At 41.1% G+C, this 18,750-nt stretch overlaps 1 protein-coding gene across 1 annotated transcript in view; it reads right to left on the reverse strand.

Annotated features, from left to right (window-relative positions):
- Positions 1-7,132: 7,132 nt before the first annotated feature.
- Positions 7,133-18,750, reverse strand: part of lrrn2 (leucine rich repeat neuronal 2) — a 69,347-nt gene continuing 57,729 nt past the window's right edge. Inside the window, exon 2 of the mRNA XM_065241393.2 lies at positions 7,133-11,220. Within this exon, the coding sequence (XP_065097465.1) occupies positions 8,727-10,892 (2,166 nt within the window). The 5' untranslated portion in view covers positions 10,893-11,220 and the 3' untranslated portion in view covers positions 7,133-8,726. The remainder of the gene's footprint in view (positions 11,221-18,750) is intronic.

Below are 18,750 nucleotides of genomic sequence, written 5' to 3' on the forward strand. Positions count from 1 at the left end.
TTGAGTGGAAAGGTTGCCATTAAAAGTTCTAGCCAACCCATTTTCCATATATATATATATTTTAAAATAAATGCAATGTGCAATTACCACCGTTCACAATTATGATGAGTTCTGCAAAGAAACATTGCACTTTTGTTACCTTCAAACCACCGACCCCTGTCCAACACTTGCCATTTTATTTCTTCAGGCATCAGTCAAGTTCTCTCACTGCAATTTTGCAGTAATTGTGAAGTACTGTTGATAACTGGTGAAGCAGTTATCAACAGGAGTCCACAGAAACGTGTAAGTGTATTTGATTTTAGACTTGTGAAGTTTTAGCGCAGTGTCGTTGCTAAGAAACGCTCTCTTGTTTACCTTTGTCTCACGTGCTGCAATCCGCGTTTGTTCTCGCGTGTCCTCGCGTGCTTTAGTGTATTACAGTAAATACAGTAGTAGTTTCGGCCATTAACGTGTTGTTGATTGTTTTCGGGCGTGGCCAACGCCAGGAGAGTATTTAAACAGCAGTAAACAGTTCAGTCTTCAGGTGAAGCAGTTATCAACAGGAGTCCACAGAAACGTGTAAGTGTATTTGATTTTAGACTTGTGAAGTTTTAGCGCAGTGTCGTTGCTAAGAAACGCTCTCTTGTTTACCTTTGTCTCACGTGCTGCAATCCGCGTTTGTTCTCGCGTGTCCTCGCGTGCTTTAGTGTATTACAGTAAATACAGTAGTAGTTTCGGCCATTAACGTGTTGTTGATTGTTTTCGGGCGTGGCCAACGCCAGGAGAGTATTTAAACAGCAGTAAACAGTTCAGTCTTCAGGTGAAGCAGTTATCAACAGGAGTCCACAGAAACGTGTAAGTGTATTTGATTTTAGACTTGTGAAGTTTTAGCGCAGTGTCGTTGCTAAGAAACGCTCTCTTGTTTACCTTTGTCTCACGTGCTGCAATCCGCGTTTGTTCTCGCGTGTCCTCGCGTGCTTTAGTGTATTACAGTAAATACAGTAGTAGTTTCGGCCATTAACGTGTTGTTGATTGTTTTCGGGCGTGGCCAACGCCAGGAGAGTATTTAAACAGCAGTAAACAGTTCAGTCTTCAGGTGAAGCAGTTATCAACAGGAGTCCACAGAAACGTGTAAGTGTATTTGATTTTAGACTTGTGAAGTTTTAGCGCAGTGTCGTTGCTAAGAAACGCTCTCTTGTTTACCTTTGTCTCACGTGCTGCAATCCGCGTTTGTTCTCGCGTGTCCTCGCGTGCTTTAGTGTATTACAGTAAATACAGTAGTAGTTTCGGCCATTAACGTGTTGTTGATTGTTTTCGGGCGTGGCCAACGCCAGGAGAGTATTTAAACAGCAGTAAACAGTTCAGTCTTCAGGTGAAGCAGTTATCAACAGGAGTCCACAGAAACGTGTAAGTGTATTTGATTTTAGACTTGTGAAGTTTTAGCGCAGTGTCGTTGCTAAGAAACGCTCTCTTGTTTACCTTTGTCTCACGTGCTGCAATCCGCGTTTGTTCTCGCGTGTCCTCGCGTGCTTTAGTGTATTACAGTAAATACAGTAGTAGTTTCGGCCATTAACGTGTTGTTGATTGTTTTCGGGCGTGGCCTGCTGAGTTTCAGCCCACATTTGAAGCACTTATTAAAGCAGGCAGTCCACCGCGGCAGCGGTCGCGTGCAGCCCTCGTCGTGTGAAGACCGAAGAGTGTAAAGACCATCGACTCTACCTGCGCGACTCCACCAAGCAGGGACACCGACTGGGCACTTGAGTATTGCACTTTTTGTACTAACTTTTTATATTTTTCTATTTATCTATATAGCACTCTTTTTCCTCTCTTTTACATTTCCTATTCTTATAATTTTACTATGTGCTTTCAAATCTCTACTGTCATTACAACTCGTAAATCTGTTGTATCACGTCGCCGTGGGAGAAATATTAATAACCTCCGCACTCTCCCACCTTCCACTATTGCCTCACTCTCTCTTCCCATTGGCTTATGGAACTGCCAATCTGCTGTCAACAAAGCAAATTTCATTACTGCCATTGCCTCACATTCTGGCCTTTCTGTTTTAGCACTTACTGAGACATGGATTAAACCAGAGGACACGGCCACTCCGGCTGCCCTCTCCAACAACTACACTTTCTCACACAGTCCTCGCACAACAGGAAGGGGTGGAGGAACTGGTCTGCTCATCCCAAAGGACTGGAAATTCCAACAGCAAACCCCCTCATGTGACAGCAACTCTTTCGAATCGCATATTGTTACTATCATCCACCCTAGTAAAATGCATTTTTTAGTTATCTATCGCCCCCCAGGTCAACTTGGACACTTCTTGGAGGAGTTAGATGTACTTCTGTCTTCATTCCCTGAGGATGGTACTCCTTTAGTAGTACTTGGTGACTTCAATATCCACCTGGAGAAACCACAGGCAGCTGACTTCAACACCCTGACTGCGTCGTTTGACCTCAAGCGAGTCCCTACTTCACCAACACACAGGTCTGGTAATCTTTTAGATCTTATCTACACACGCTGTTGTTCCACCTACCACACCCAGGTCACCCCACTTCACACATCTGATCACTTCCTAATTACTCTCGACCTCGACCTGACTCCCCCTGTCGCTACATACGATCCCCCATTGGTCACGTTCAGGCGCAACCTGCGCACGCTCTCTCCCTCTCGCTTATCCTCTGCGATTGTTTCCACGCTGCCCGCTCCCAGCCAACTCTCTCTGTTAGATACTGACAATGCCACAGACACACTTTGTTCCACTCTTACATCCTGCTTAGACACATTATGCCCTCTGACATCTGGACCGGCCCGGGTCACACCTTCTGCTCCTTGGCTAACTGAGGTTCTCCGTGAGCATCGCTCCACACTCAGGGCTACAGAGAGGAAGTGGCGCAGATCGAATGATCCTTCTGATCTCTGCCTCTATCAGTCTCTTCTTGCCTCCTTCTCCAAGGATGTCTCCTCTGCAAAGACCCTATACTACCATTCAAAGATTAACAACTCACCTGACTCTCACACTCTCTTCAAGACCTTCTCTACCCTTCTCTGTCCCCCTGCCCCTCCACCTTCATCCGACCTAACGGCTGATGATTTTGCTTCCTTCTTTGTGAAGAAAACGAAAACTATTAGCAGTCAGTTCTCCGAGCCGCCGCTTCTTGCGCATTCTCAAATCCCTGAGACATGCTCCCTTCCCTCCTTCTCTCTCCTATCCGAAGCAGATGTTTCCAAGGTCTTGGCTTCTAATCATCCGACTACCTGCCCGCTAGATCCCATACCCACCCATCTCCTCCAGGCCATCTCTCCGTCTGTTATCCCTGCTCTCACTCACATTATCAATTCATCCCTTTCCACTGGCACCTTCCCTGTAGCATTTAAAGAGGCCCGGATAACCCCGTTGCTGAAGAAACCCACTCTCAATCCTGCTATGCTAGAGAACTACAGACCCGTTTCTCTTCTTCCCTTCATTTCCAAGACTCTTGAACGCATTGTGTTCAACCAGCTCTCCACTTTCTTCACACAAAATAACCTCCTGGATAGCAATCAGTCTGGATTCAAAAGTGGTCACTCCACTGAGACTGCGCTGCTATCAGTCATTGAGGCCCTAAGGCAGGCAAGGGCAGCCTCCAAATCATCTGTGCTGATCTTACTGGATCTATCTGCAGCTTTTGACACGGTCAATCACCGCATCCTCCTGTCGACTCTCATGTCTATGGGTGTCACTGACACAGCGCTTTTATGGTTCAAGTCGTACCTCTCAGATAGGTCATTTCGGGTATCCTGGAGAGGTGACGTCTCCGAACCCCAACGTCTAGATACCGGGGTCCCTCAAGGCTCTGTGCTTGGACCGCTGCTCTTTTCGATATACATGACATCCCTGGGCTCTGTCATTCGGAAACATGGCTTTTCCTACCACTGCTATGCAGACGACACTCAAATCCACTTGTCGTTCCACCCTGATGATCCTACGGTTTCTGCCCGCATCTCGGCATGCCTGAGGGACATCTCACTCTGGATGAAGGATCACCATCTCCAGCTTAACCTTGCGAAGACAGAACTGCTTGTCATATCATCCGAACCAAAGATTCAGCACAACTTTTCCATTCAGCTAGGTTCCTCGACCATCACGCCTTCCAAGACGGCCAAAAACCTGGGAGTGGTCATTGATGATCGGCTTAGCTTCACGGAGCATGTTGCCAGCACCGCTCGCTCTTGTAGATTCATCCTCTACAATATTAGGAAAATTAGACCTTTCCTAGATGAGCATGCTACGCAGGTCCTGGTCCAAGCTCTTGTCCTGTCCAGGCTGGACTACTGCAATGCGCTACTGGCAGGACTTCCAGCCTGCACGACCAAACCCTTACAGATGATTCAGAATGCAGCGGCAAGAGTGGTCTTCAATGAGCCAAAGAGGGCGCACGTCACTCCTCTCTTTGTCAAGTTACACTGGCTTCCTATAGCAGCCCGCATCAAATTTAAGGCTCTGCTCCTGGCCTTTAAAACCACCACTGGGTCAGCACCCCCTTACCTTCGCTTGCTTATAGAGCCTTATGTACCCTCTCGATCACTGCGCTCTGCCACCGAGCGACGACTTGTGGTACCATCTCAAAAAGGGAAGAAAACACTAACGCGTACCTTCTCAGGAACTGTCCCACAACTGTGGAATGATCTGCCGGTCGTGACACGATCAGCTGACACTGTAGCTGTCTTTAAGACTCGGCTAAAAACCCATCTCTTCCACCATTACCTAACTTCCTAATTACAGATTTACTATCTTTATTTAGTTACCCTTCTCTTTATCTCTTTCTCTATCTACCTTCCTCTTTATCTAAAAAAAAATAAAAAAAAAAATAAATAAATAAAATAAAAAAAAAAACCACTAACATACCCTTGGCTATGTATATTGTGTTGGACTTGATGAGACTATTTCCAGTGCACTTATGTATTGCTGTTCTTATGTTGCCATAATTGCTTCTATTGTCTACCTCACTTGTAAGTCGCTTTGGACAAAAGCGTCTGCTAAATGACTAAATGTAAATGTAATGTAAATGTAAGTATATTAGGCTATAGGTGAAGGGATGGTGTATGGATGAACCCATCTGCTGTTAAAAGAAAAAGTGTCAAAAGCCTGAGGCTCTTCTCTCAACAAATTTAGGATGCCGAGGGCTGTTTTACAACTCCACAGGAATTCCTTGCCGTAAAAATTTTGTTTGAAAGGAAGGAATGAATATTTATTTTACCTCCAAGGCAGTATTTTGAAAGTCTGCATGCGTCCGATGGTACTGTATATAGAATTCATGAAATAACAATTGTTTTAGACTGTATGCCTTTAGACTAAATTAACATGCGCATCACACGTAGTTTACACGGAGACGACAAGTTTGATACTTTGAAACCCTTCTTCAAAAGTTTGCATTTTCAGGACCCGGAAACACCATCATTGTGAAAAGAAACTAGCATGGGTGCCAGCCGAACTTAGCCCCGCCCACAACATTTTAGGACGAGAAGATCGGTCTGGTGTCACTCCATTGTGGCACTACTATGCTTAACCCAAAGCTGGGCGACCATATCGACACACATTGGTTTTTAAAGAGGAACAGAGAAACGCGGTCAAGGCATTTGTTGATTTGGAAGATGCTAAATTTATCAGCTGTCTCTGCGTTCATGTGCAACTTGGCGTGCCCGACAACTAGCGGTCGTTACCAGCTCCTTTTCGGAAGCCGTGGATGAAGTTCATCTAACTTACAAATGGTAAGAGATAGTCTGACTGTATGACTTAGTAAATAACTCACAATGTCATGATGATATGAATGAAATATTGTAAACATAATAGGTGTCGATGTACGTTCACTAACTCAGACTTAGTACGATCATAAGGTTAGTCTCCTTGTAGCGAAATAACTAGCAGTTCAGGTCAGTCTGCAAAAGAGGACAGATGCCTTTTCAACATGCGTCACACACTGGGTTGCTCTGATTGGTTGTAGGTCTATCCAATTGAGTGCAGAGGCATTTTTTGTCCTGGTTCGGTTGAAACACGCCCCATAATCACAGCCCAATGGAGCGGTATCAGACTCAGATTCTGACTCATGAAACATTCTGACCGCATAAAAACTTTAACGTTTACGGTTGAAATTGCTGTCATGTAAACGGCCCCTTCACTGCAAAAATTCCTTGTTGCACTTTGATTTTTGAATCAATTTGAAATTATAATTAATTTCAACTTTCTTGACTAGGGAGGAGTTGCTATAAATTATAAAAATAAGGTTGAAATAACTTAAGCTAATTTAATTTTAAATGTATAATTTGTAGCAACTCGACCCTGACTAGTTAAGGAAGTTTAAATAATTGGAAAAAAAGTTGTTTAAACTTAAGAAAACTAAGTGCAACAAGGAATTTTTTTACAGTGTAAGATTAAGCTTGAATTATATATTGGTGAAATACAGTATAGAAGGGCCCAATATTATATTTTGCCAAGAAAACACCATTCCTGAGGAAAACAAAACATTTACCTGCCTTAACCAAAGCCTTGGTCATGTAACTTTAGGTTATATTGTATTATTTTTTATCATTTTTATATTTAATTTTGCAATTCCTTTTGAAGTGATGAGTATCTCCAACTTCTTTGCCAAAATCAACTTTTACTCACATTTGGCTTATTGTGTGTTAATTTTCTGGCAGTGATGTATGATGCCCCCAGTATAGAGGGTATGCATTGACGTCACTTTTCCGTGTGACCATGGCGGAACTCGCCCTGTTGAGTGGCAAAACATTCAGCAAAATGGTTGACCGTTCTAGGGGCAGCCCCAAAAATGTCAGTATAACTGACAATTATCAGCAAAAATTAAATTTAGTTGCACTTGATAGTGACCCTAGCAAGTTGTCAAACCCACCTGTGGTCATTGAACGTTGGCATGGATGATCCATTTACTTCTCCTTTCGGTATTTGTTTGGCAGTCAAAGCGATAGCTCCGAATTTTTGTTAATCTGTTAGTAGGCCTACAGTCTATCACACAACATCTTTTTCCCATTTAGACGCACTTTTTCCTGTTTTCACTGATTTTACGCTGTACAAAAATGCTGCCGCTCAGTTCGCCAAAAGTGACGACACATGCATGCACTCTATTGTGTCTTGCCATTGACCAAACCTTGATATCAGTCCAAAAGTTTTAATAATAGATCAAAATAGAATTTAACACACAATCATCTAAATTATTTCAGAAAGTGGTATGTTGAATAGGAAATTCAGATTGATTTATGTACAGCTCTGGGGTGGGAAAAGACCAATGATCAACAAATGAAATAAAACCAAACAGAAATCAGTTTGAGCAGACAAGACAGTCAAGTTAATCAGAGAGAGAGAGAGAGAGCGAGAGAGAGAGTCACTGAAACAAGAGGGCACGTCAATCACAAACTGACAAGAAATGAAAATTAAAGCAAACAAAGTTACTATAACATGACTTTAAAAATGAATTTCCCCACATTTGAAAATGTAGGCAAACAGTTTACAATCCCCAATGCTGCGCTCTGTCCTCTCCTGGATAAAAGAAGTGTCTGTCTTTGACCTTTGAGTCCTCTCTTTCACTGGGTATGTCTCTCATTAACATAGCTATCCAGCAGTCAGAGATGTGCAATGACAAACAGTTTAAGAAAAAGCCCATTTTGAATTAATTTGTCTCTTTTTACACAAGAAGAGTTGAGACTGTCTTTCCTTGAAGCATCTCCCATTAGCAGTCTGGCAGGTCTCCGACTTCCTTGCTTTTTACAAAACATGTAGATATAGAATCAAAGTCTTCCCTCTCCCCAAATGTTCGTCTCCCCAAAGGTCTGAATTTTGTGCCGATGATGAGGGCTTTTCCATATGCTTTCTCCATGAATCTTCTTCTATGGTTTGTTCAGCAAGAGGCAGAGGTGTCTAAGCTGTATGTCCATCAGCATTAAAACATTGGGGTTGTTTTTAAGCAAAGGTCTGAATTTCAGGAGTGGGCTGACTGAAATAGATAAAGTTTATGGACTGTATGGATTTGTGTACTAAAACATTTGCTTGCTCTGCGATGGTTACTTTCGAATGGTCTCTGGGGCTTTTCTACAGAGTACAATTCAACACACTGTTAAAGAGAAAGTATGACATTAGTTAGACAATTAAGTAATCTCGATTTATTTTAGCACTTGCCTGGAGATTGCCTGCCTAGTTTTCCACCAAAAAAACCCCCAACAAACATAACTTTGAATCTCTCTTTCTTAGTTCAACATTAAAAGTCTTGAATAATGCTTTGCTGAGTTTCGTTGCTGTTTACGTCCTACATCAAATCAGTCTCTTCTTCAGTATTAAAAATATATAAGTGCTTCCTTCTTCAACCATTTTGGTCTGTTGTACCCAACAAAATATGAGAGGTTGCATATTAACAGACTCTATGAACTGTTATTCATGATTGGCAGCACAGCTTTCATGTCCTTGGTTGATATATTGTATGTGAATACATGAACAAATGCTTTTAATATACATATATGTGTCATATCTTTTTCCATATAAAATAAATACAAATCTTTTCCCACTTTTTTATGTTTTACACTATACTTTGAAACAGTGTCACTTTTTATGTTAAGCAGATCTGGCACGTAAATGTCTAGTTGTTTAGTTTCAGATGATCAGTGGTTTTGACTGTCACAAGCGGTAAAGTGAGTAGCTTTGTGAAGCTTGCACTCTGGGAATATTTTGTCCATCATTCTTGAACACTTTACCCTGCTCAGCATGCCTCTTTTGCCAGCCCCTGAACATCTTGTCCCAGCAAATTATTTCTGAGGTCTTTGCCTCTGCCATCTGATAGGGCTTTATCTGGTTTCTGCTGATTCATATCCTTTACCTGTGTTTGAGGAACCATAAAGGCTTTTGCCTCTGTCGTTAGAATAGTAGTGTGGGGTTTCTCAAACTCAGATATGTGGTCTCTCCAAATGAAAGAAGCTCCACCGTGACATGCCCTAGCAGCCATTAAAAGGAGCAGGACTGATACAGCTAGCAGGACTGCGGGGGTCAGGTCTGGTACAGGATCTGTCACGGACACCTCTTTGGTCTTTAAATGAACACAGGAGGTGTCGTTCGGCCCCATGTGAATGCAAACTTTGTATTGGGTCCCTGGTTGGAGACGGGTAAGGTTGAATCTTCTGGTACCAGCTAGAATTCGAGTACTGTGCCTGTGACGATCTTCCAGACTGTCATTGGCCACCCAAGAGAGATGGGCAGCAGGGACGTTACGACTTGCTTGCCAGGTCAATAAAGCATACCTTTCCTTGACATCCTGCACTTCAAAATTATCTTTTGTTTTTTGAGAGCTTTTGTGAACCGTTTCACCTTCCAACTGTAGCGTCAAGCTTCTAGTATCAGCTCCAACTAGATTCTGAGCAACACAAGTGTAGAATCCAGCCTGTTCATTGGTGACTCCGAAAATCTCTAAGGTGCCCTCTGTTAGGACCCGATACCGCCCATAGCTGCTGGACGGAGTCAGTTTCACGCCCTGGGGAATGACCCAGTAGATACTTGGCTCTGGCTCCGCTAGTGCCCGGCAATGCAATACTAAATTGTCTCCGTGTTTAACTTCAATGTAAGAGGGAAATGTGCTTGGGGCAATCAAGGGTAGGCAGCTGTCTGCCATCTCTCTGAATGAGACTTCTTTAACTCTTCTGGCTTTCAGCTCAGGAGGCTCAGAGCAGAATGTGGATTGAGGCTCAATGAAACGCACTGGCTTGTCATTGTCGGCTCCCACCCAGCGGATCAGGCAGTCACAGCGAATGGGATTGCTGTGCAGGCTTATTTCTTGTAGGCTGGGCAACGACCTTACTGTCTGGCGATGCAGGGCACTCAGGGCATTACTGTTTAACATTAGGCTTTCCATGCTTAACAATTTTTGGAAGGCCTGGGGGTGGATATATGAGAGCCGAGGATTGTTCGTGATCTCCAGTTTGGTCAGTTCAGGCAGGTTTTCCATTGCAGAGTGTTCAATAGAAATCAGCTCCTCCATGTTATTTAAACCAAGTTCCTTAAGGTGAAGCATGTTTCTGAAATCTCCTTTCTGCACCGTCTGAATGGGGTTTTTGTTTAAGTCAAGGAACTTTAGTCCAGGTAGTTTTTGCAATGCTTCTTTTGGAACTTTTATCAGGTGGTTATCGTAAAAGCTGATGCTCTCCAGATTTTGAAGGCCCTCAAGTGCTCGCTCTGAGATCTCACGTAACCCCATTCCTGCCAGAACCAGGCTGCGCAAAGAGCCCAGTGGTTTAAAATTTAGGTCCTGGATTGTGTCTACTGGATTTCCACCAATCATGAGCACTTCTAGTTGTGGCAAAGCATGAAACCAACGTCTGTCAATTAAAACCAGGCGGTTTGAGTTAAGATGGAGCCTTAGAAGTTTATCCAGACCTTTGAACGCCCCAGGGGAAATGCTTCTTAGCCTGTTGTGATTGAGGTACAACTCTTGCAGGTTAGGCACACCAAAGAATGCAGCTTCTGGGAGGTGTCTCAGCTGGTTTTCTTCCATATGTAGGCTAAGGAGAGCTGGCAGGTCAGTTATCCTCAGGTTTCGGCTACTGGTAAAGCTGTTATGGGAAAGATCCAACTCTGTCAGATTGACAAGGCCTTGGAGTTCACTCTGGTCCACAGAACTGATGAGGTTACTCTGTAGCCGGAGGGTTTGTGTCTCTGGAGGGAGAGAAGTGGGCAGCTGGATAAGTAGCAGGTCATTGCAGTCTACTGTAGGAGCCTCTCTATACACAGACTGGGGAGAGTACCAGGGCTTGATTTGGCAAACGCATTGAAGGGGACAGGGCACTCTCCAGGGCATGGATTGAATAACCAAGGAGCTAGCAACTCCAAACATCAGATGAGTGTGCAGAAGAAGCATTGTAATCTGTCCCATTTTCATAATTAAACCGATGTAATTTGATGTCGATTCACAGCTTTAATCCTTCAGTCTGTTTTTTTTAAACCAGTTTCTCACCAGTTCATGTGCTATGAGCGCTAAGATTTTGCTAGATTTTTGCTAAATAAGTAAGTTGTCTCAAAGATTAAGCGAGCTCAGTTTCTTCATCGCCAACCTTGTGAAGTAGTCAGACAAGTGTCTTGAAATCCTACTTTGGTTTTATATGCAGTGTGGCAGTCTTTCAAATTGGTTTAATCTGATCCAGTCTTACTCCATTGATCTTACATCCTAGCACGGTGGAGTAGGTTTTAGGATCGGTTCAGCAGCACACCTGGAAAAGACAAAAATAGAATACTTGGTTACAGGCTCTGTAAACCGTTTAATTATATCATGAGCTTATATGTCATAATGTATATCAAACTGTTGCTGTTTCATTCATATTATTTCATTGTTAATGAAAAATTTTCTCATCAAGTTTTGTGTATCAGCTTGCAAAGTCTCTTTGTTGGTAACAAAACACTTTGCATGCCTCTCAGCATCTATATCTCTTTTTAAAGAGCTCCTCTCAATTAGTTCAGGGACATTGCAGCTAAATTTCACTGCACATCTTATAGCTTTTTGAAGTTGACTACTGTGAAAATACGAGAGAAATGCAGGTTGAAGTTTAGTGAGCCTAATTCATAGTTTAGGATTAGCTGCCCAAATAATCTCGGCCGTGGTATTACTCAAAAGTTGGAGGCTTGTAAACAGCAGAGACAATATGACATGTTTTTGGCAAAATTCACATGGCACAGACTCAGAAGGGACATAAAATGCATTAGGAAGCAAAGTCTGAGTCTAACTTACTTTGTTTAAACTTTGTGACATGGTAAGTAGTGGAAATGTTTCACAGGATTTAATTTTACACGCTTTTTTATAGTCAACTTAAATCATCCATCATACCACTTATTCTTCACACTCATTCACATCCTTTAATATAACCACAATGTACAATAATTCATTTGAGCTTATATGTAATAATAGTTTAAATGAAGCTATTTTTGCTATACAGATTGCAAATGTTTTTTTTTTTTAGAAAAGTCAAATAGTTTTGCAAATCCTTCATAGTATTGCAACAAAGGAATGATGCAATACAGTACAATACCATTTCCAGTCTTTATTTAGACACTTTAGCGGCATGGCAGTATTGCAGAGGTACCTTGCTCACTTTGATTATACTATCCACACCTCTTCTCCCTTTCATAAAGCTTTGCCACAGTGATCCATCCTTCTCCTGAATGCCCAATTAGTCCTAATGTTCTCCCTGTCTCTCTTCTCTCGTCCCCCAGGGATCAACCTGCCGGTTCTAAGACTATTTGTGCTTCCTTTTGCCTTTTACAGATATGCACACAAGCGCGGAGGGATAGACGAACGATCTGCATCTATCACCAAGCCCAGGAGTACAGCCCCAAGCTTTCCCCGCCAGCAATCAGCATGCACGCTTCACCTTCGACTCATTTACAAACTGTCAGCTTTTCAAGCAGAAACCTGGCCCTCATGATGCACCGTTACCCTGGGCCAGCTGGTCCTGGGATGTGTACGTACGTCTCCTAATACCAGTTTGTGAGGTGAACGGAAATTTGGATGTGGGTTTCATTGTGCAATTGTTAGTAGGAGCTTGACAGAAATATTATCAGTGGTGTATAAAGACCCTACAAAATGAACTGTATTGTTTTATTAACTTAGAATGAGCCGTTTTTATCTACATACACTGTGTGTCTCCTTACCATTTCGCGCCAACTTGTTTTTGACTCAACGAACATACAGTACTGTTCTATAGAGCATATTTTGTCGATAGGTTGTCTCAGACAATGACAGTCTGTCCTGTGCCAGCTACCGTAGCTTCTCTATGTGCTTCGAGTTGTGGACTAAGGTTGCAATTCAGAATAGCACTACTAGATGCCGCTACACAGTGGACCTTTAAATAATGCAGTTGTAGACCCTCCATTGCATGTTTACCTGCATATGAATTGTGTTTTTAACTCATTCCCCGCCAGCCAATTTTTTTGTGATTTTCACAAAAGTTTCACAAATTGCCTTCCAGGAAAAATTTCTTCTAAAAATATATAAACATAAAAATATATCAAATGAAAGAACAGACCCTCGACTTTCGAACAAACAATAAAAAAAGTTTCATCCTATCTATATTTTTTCTCTGCTTATAAACTCTTAAATATGGGTATTTTTATTAAAAAATATTTTTTTAGCAAAAACCTGAAATAATTTTTTAGAGATCAGATTCAGAACGATTATCAAAACATACACAGAGTTTAAAATTAATAAATAACGTTTGGCTTCTGTTTTTTCATAAATTGGGTAAATGCATCTAGTGGATAATCGTGGTAGCGCAGATAAACATAAAAAACGGGTTCCTGATGAATTTTTTATGCAAATGTTTTCTCTTAATTGATGATATAACTTGCAATGGCGGCGAAAGAGTTCAATATATTTTTGCACTTTAACTAACTAGTCCAGCGTAAAACTTTTTTTCCTGCACACCCCCTTCTATGTCCCAACCGGGTTGGCGCACCCCCAATCCCCATTTAAAAAAAAATAAACACTAAAAAGATTTGTTTTTAAAGACTCATGTTTAATCATGCGCAAATAACCAGGGGCCGGTTGCAACAGCCGGACATTAAGAAGTTGGGTGTAGTCCTACGTCGAGCTTAGCTACATCTGACATTATGAAAAATATTTATGCGTGTTGCACCATCTGAAACTACAACCAAAAGCAGCTACGCTCAGCGTAGATGATGCGCGCCCCGTGTATGTGTTTAACCACTGTGATATTTAGATGCCATTCGAGTTTACTATGGTAAAAACGTACACTTACTGCCTTCAGCTAATAGATGATATATGAGAGTTTCCTCATGTTCACCAGTGCACTCTCCTTCTAGATGCGTGCGTAACGTATAGTGGCTGCAGTGCATAACAGAAGAGCACTGCGTAGAAAGCTGTCTTTTACGTTTCTATCAAAAACTAATTAATTATAGTTTTTTTATTTAAAATAAAAGCGATTACAAAGGAAATGTTTATTGTTCATTTTTTTTTTTTATTGTATGGAAAAATCCCACTTAAAGAAACAGACCGCCATTAGATTTTTCCTCTCGCACACCCCCTGGTTGCAGCTCGCGTACCCCTGGGGGTGCGCGCACCACACTTTGGGAATCCCTGTTCTAAAGGGAATTAGTGCATTCAGTCTATCTGTTTTTATCATTGTGTGTATTCCCTTGGGTGCAAACCCATGACCTTTGCATTGCTAATGCAGTGCTCTACCAACTGAGCTACAATTTCAACCATTAATCTTTCCCCCTTTGTCATTGCTCACTTTTGACAGATATTTCTTTTCTAGATCATTAGGCATGATGTTATGGAAGAAAAAAAAACACTTTCTTTAGAAAGGGCCTTTGTATAAAAATGCTGCCTGTGAAGTCAATTACTGACTGAGCAAGGCAGCATCCTTCGACTTTGGACTAGAGCAAAGTGCAGGAGGGTTGTGGCTAGAAGGGATACAGCTATGCCCAAAATCTCATGAAATCTTGCCGGATGAGCGCTATTTTTATCCTAATCCTACCCCCAAACCTAACCCCAACATTTCACAGGATTTAAGGCACAGCTGTATCCTATCTGGCCAGAACTTCTGTTCATCATCCTACCCCCAAACCCCAACATCTCGCGAGATTTGGCTGTAGCTGTATTCCCTCGAGCCAGAACTGTGCAGGAGGCCAGTGAGGAGCGCATCCATTTATCCTCCTGAAGGAAACAGCTGTCACCAACAATGGTGCCATGCAGCAGGTGGTCCCATCTTGCAGTTTGCATTTTATCACGTTTAATCAAATGTGCATTCACCGATTATGGAGTAACATTGAGTCTGTACATAACTGACTGAATATGTTTCCACTTCAGCTAATACCATTATAAACAATCATTTCACTGTTCTTCTATCTTTACCAGTCAGATACTGTGTTGTTCGATTCAACTCTGCACAAATCAGATAGGATCTGACAGATGCTTTAGTGCGGCTCTGAAAGCTTTCAGTTCATAATAATCTTCTTTTGTTGACCTTAACAATGGACTGTGCAAGCTACATTTATCTCCCTTTGTCAACAACGAATGTAAAAGCAAGTCATGTTTAAAGACTGGCGTGACACATGAAACATGCAATTCCTCCACTATCCTGACAAACACAATTGCATCCCTATATAAGCCATTTTCTGTCATTTTCAACCAAAATCACTGTTGTGTTTAATCACAACTTATGCTTGTGGTTTTCTTTGTAGATTGCAGGGATTAACGGAATTTGTCACCATACAGCCTGATGTTCATTCACGGCACGACTGCTGCTCAGCGAGTATACAAGCAACCTCTGGCTGCATGCTGATGCCTCGATCTCAATGCAAAAGCTTCTTCTATCCTCAACAACAACTCATTTTAGAGCTTAACAGCGAGTGAAGAAGAAAACAGGTCTGTTTGCTCTGACAGTAATGCAGATTTGCAAAGCTCCGTAGGAAGAATTCTTTGGGGTTGCAGGCACCTGAAAGTGATTGCCCAGTGCTCAAGGGTGGGTTTCCACATAACATTAAAGGGTGCTTTGTGTCGGACTATATTTAGGTTTGTTTATGCCGAGGCAAAATAAATAATTTAATAATAATTCATTCTTTATTTATTAATTCCAGTGGTTCCAGTAATTCTGTTTTCTGTCATGTCATTATAATCCAGTATTCAAACTATGCCCTAATAACAACAAATGAATAAATTACTGGATGTTCATGTTTCTTCAACAGACATTTTTATAGAAGAAAATGAAAAGTATTTTTGCTGATTAATGCTTTATCAAGAAGCTGAACAGGCAGTTATTTATCACTGCATAATGAATAACGCAAGTTGTTATGAGTTAGGAATCGATAAATCTAAATGGGTCCCCATGCAATTTCATTGCTTATGTACTTCAACATCTGCTACTGCCTACTTAAAAAAGAATGGGGAAAACATTTACATGCATGTACTATAAAACAGACAAATGAGCTAAACAATATTAAAACAACAAGAAAAGAAAGCAAAAATTCTAGATCATTTTAAATTTTCTTCATTAAAGGCGGGGTGCATGATCTCGGAAAGCCAATGTTGACCAGTGTTGCGTAAAGTTACTTTTAAAAGTAATGCATTACAATATTAAGTTACTCACCCAAAAAGTGACTGATTGTGTTACGTAGTTACTTTTCATAGAAAGTAATGCTTACGTTACTTTTTAGGTACTTTTGTGTTAACTCTTTCCCCGCCATTGACGAGATATCTCGTCAATTAAGAGAAAACACTTCCCCGCCAATGACGAGATTTTCCGTCTTTCCGCAATACCGCTATTATCCACCAGGTGGCGCCCTTCCGCAACTTTTTAAAACCGGAAGTATTGCCCTATGGCAAGCTGCTGCATGTCCGTGTCTGTTTTAAAGATCGCTCTGAATATGATCTCTATGAAAAGTCCGTCATAAAAATTGAATTATCTCTGCTTTTTGCTCAAAATATGGTGTTTTTGTAAAAACCTACCCATATTCAAAAGCTGATTGCAAAAGAACCACTAAAGGTAGGATGAAATGGTTTTTTTGTTTGAAAGCAGAGGGTCTGTTCTTTCATTTGGTTTATTGTATGTTTATATATTTAAAGAAGAACATTTTCTGGAAGGCATTAAACTTTGGTGAAAATCATGAAAAACGCTGGCACTGGCTGGCAACTTTTTTTTAAAACGCTGGCGGTGAAAGAGTTAAAAGTAACTCAAATATGAATGTGTTCATTTAAAAAGTAATGCGTTACCTAACTCGTTACTTGGGAAAAGTAATATTATCACGTAATGCACGTTACTTGTAATGCATAACCCCCAACCTAAATAAACTCGCCCCTACCCAAATGGACCTTCTTTTGATAGACCCGCCCCACACATACGCAACCCAGGCAATGATTTCAGTTAGTAGTCATGCCCCTTACTGCTGATTCGCTACAAGTGTGTTTCGGTAGTTGGCCCGACTCCCTTTTCCACTGTTTTTCAAAAATCATGCACCCCGCCTTTAACATTACTTGTTGCAATGAAATAAGAATGGTTTAACAGCATTTATCATTCTTGGATAACATTAAAGGGGACATTTCAAAAGACTTTTTAAGATGTTAAATACATCTTTGGTGTCTCCAGAGTACATATGTAAAGTTTTAGCTCAAAATATGATAAAGATAATTTATTATAGCATGTTAAAATTGCCACTTTGTAGGAATGAGCAAAAATGGGTGTGACCTTTTAAATGCAAATGAGCTGATCTCTGCACTAAATGGCAGTGCTTTGGTTGGATAGTGCAGATTAAGGGGCGGCATCACAAGGGGAGCCAAATTTCAATGACCTAGGTTTTCATGCTTGCATGAAAGGCTTACCAAAACTAGAGACTGGGTTGTTCTTTTATACATTTTCTAGGTTGATTGAAGCACTGGGGACCCAATTATAGCACTTAAACATGGAAAAAAGTCAGATTTGCATGATATATCCCCTTTAATGTGCATTTTTCACATGTTAAACAAATTTGCATAAAATAGTAATGTATTATGAAAGGACAAATAAATGCTGTAAAATGTTTTACATTGTTAGTTGCCCATTGTTAGTATGTTTCGTCATCTTTCCATAACTAGACAAAATTTACAGTAAATAACCAACAAAGACAAAAAACTGCCTGAGATTTAGCAGCACTTTCATTTAGTAGATTTCTTAGTGTGTCTTTAGCACCTCTACCGGCAGGAGGTGAAACTTTCGCCTGCGGTCATCATTCAAGATATCAAGGTCAAATTAGATATTGAGGTATAATTCTGCAATGATGACATGTATTGGGATATGATTTTCAATTTAAACTGCCAGGATTCATTTATTATGTTATATTTACATGCAATTTGAGCAAATAACCCAATTTATTCATTATATAACATAAAGCACAGCATACAAAACAGTCATATTTTTTCTGAAAGTGTATATGTGCCTCTAACATTAGCATTCAATAAAAGAACTACTCCCTCCTGTATTCACCTGAACATTGACCTTGCGAGCCTATTTATACAAACCCTAATATCAATCTCTTAGCACAAACTGACATACCCTGTCATTCTAATTTCAATATTTAGTCTGATCCTCTTACTTCAAGCAGCTTTCCACTTTACATGCAGTCATTATATTATGTAGCTCTACATTATCAGAAGAAAATGCTTTTTTCATTGTGTTCATTTGGATGCAAGTAATCCTTATTTGTGCCTGTGTTTGCAAGCGCTGTTTGTTTCTGAGGTATGTGGCTGGGCACACACACACATAGCTTATGCAAACGTAAGCTTGGTTTATGGCAAAAGAGAGATTCACACCTGGCTTCACTAACCCTCGAGACAAAGACGAAAGCTTTCGAATAATAATGAGGAAAACAACACAACTCAACCTCACAAGTTAATTGAATATACTGCTTTCTTTTCAGAAGAGCTTGATATGAAACACAAAGAAGAGCCCTTGAGCGTGCCAGCGTAACAGATTCACCCATGGCCTTGCAATGGTGGCCGATGCCTAGTAAACACCGACTTGACATCATGGTGACTTAGAATCTACCTATGCCGTAGATGAAACCTGTCTGGGTATGTTCATCTAAAAAAAAAACTTATATCTTAAAGGGACAGTAAATAGGATTTACCCCCATCTAGTGTTGAACTTTATTTTGCATTCAAATGAATAGTGCTCTCTAGCGCCTCGCTTTTCCAAATGTGTATTGCAACTACGGTAGCCGTTATGTACTCAGTGATCTCCTTGTCCGATTCA

Source organism: Paramisgurnus dabryanus, chromosome 14 (genome assembly GCF_030506205.2).
Source record: "Paramisgurnus dabryanus chromosome 14, PD_genome_1.1, whole genome shotgun sequence".
Taxonomy (NCBI): domain Eukaryota; kingdom Metazoa; phylum Chordata; class Actinopteri; order Cypriniformes; family Cobitidae; genus Paramisgurnus; species Paramisgurnus dabryanus.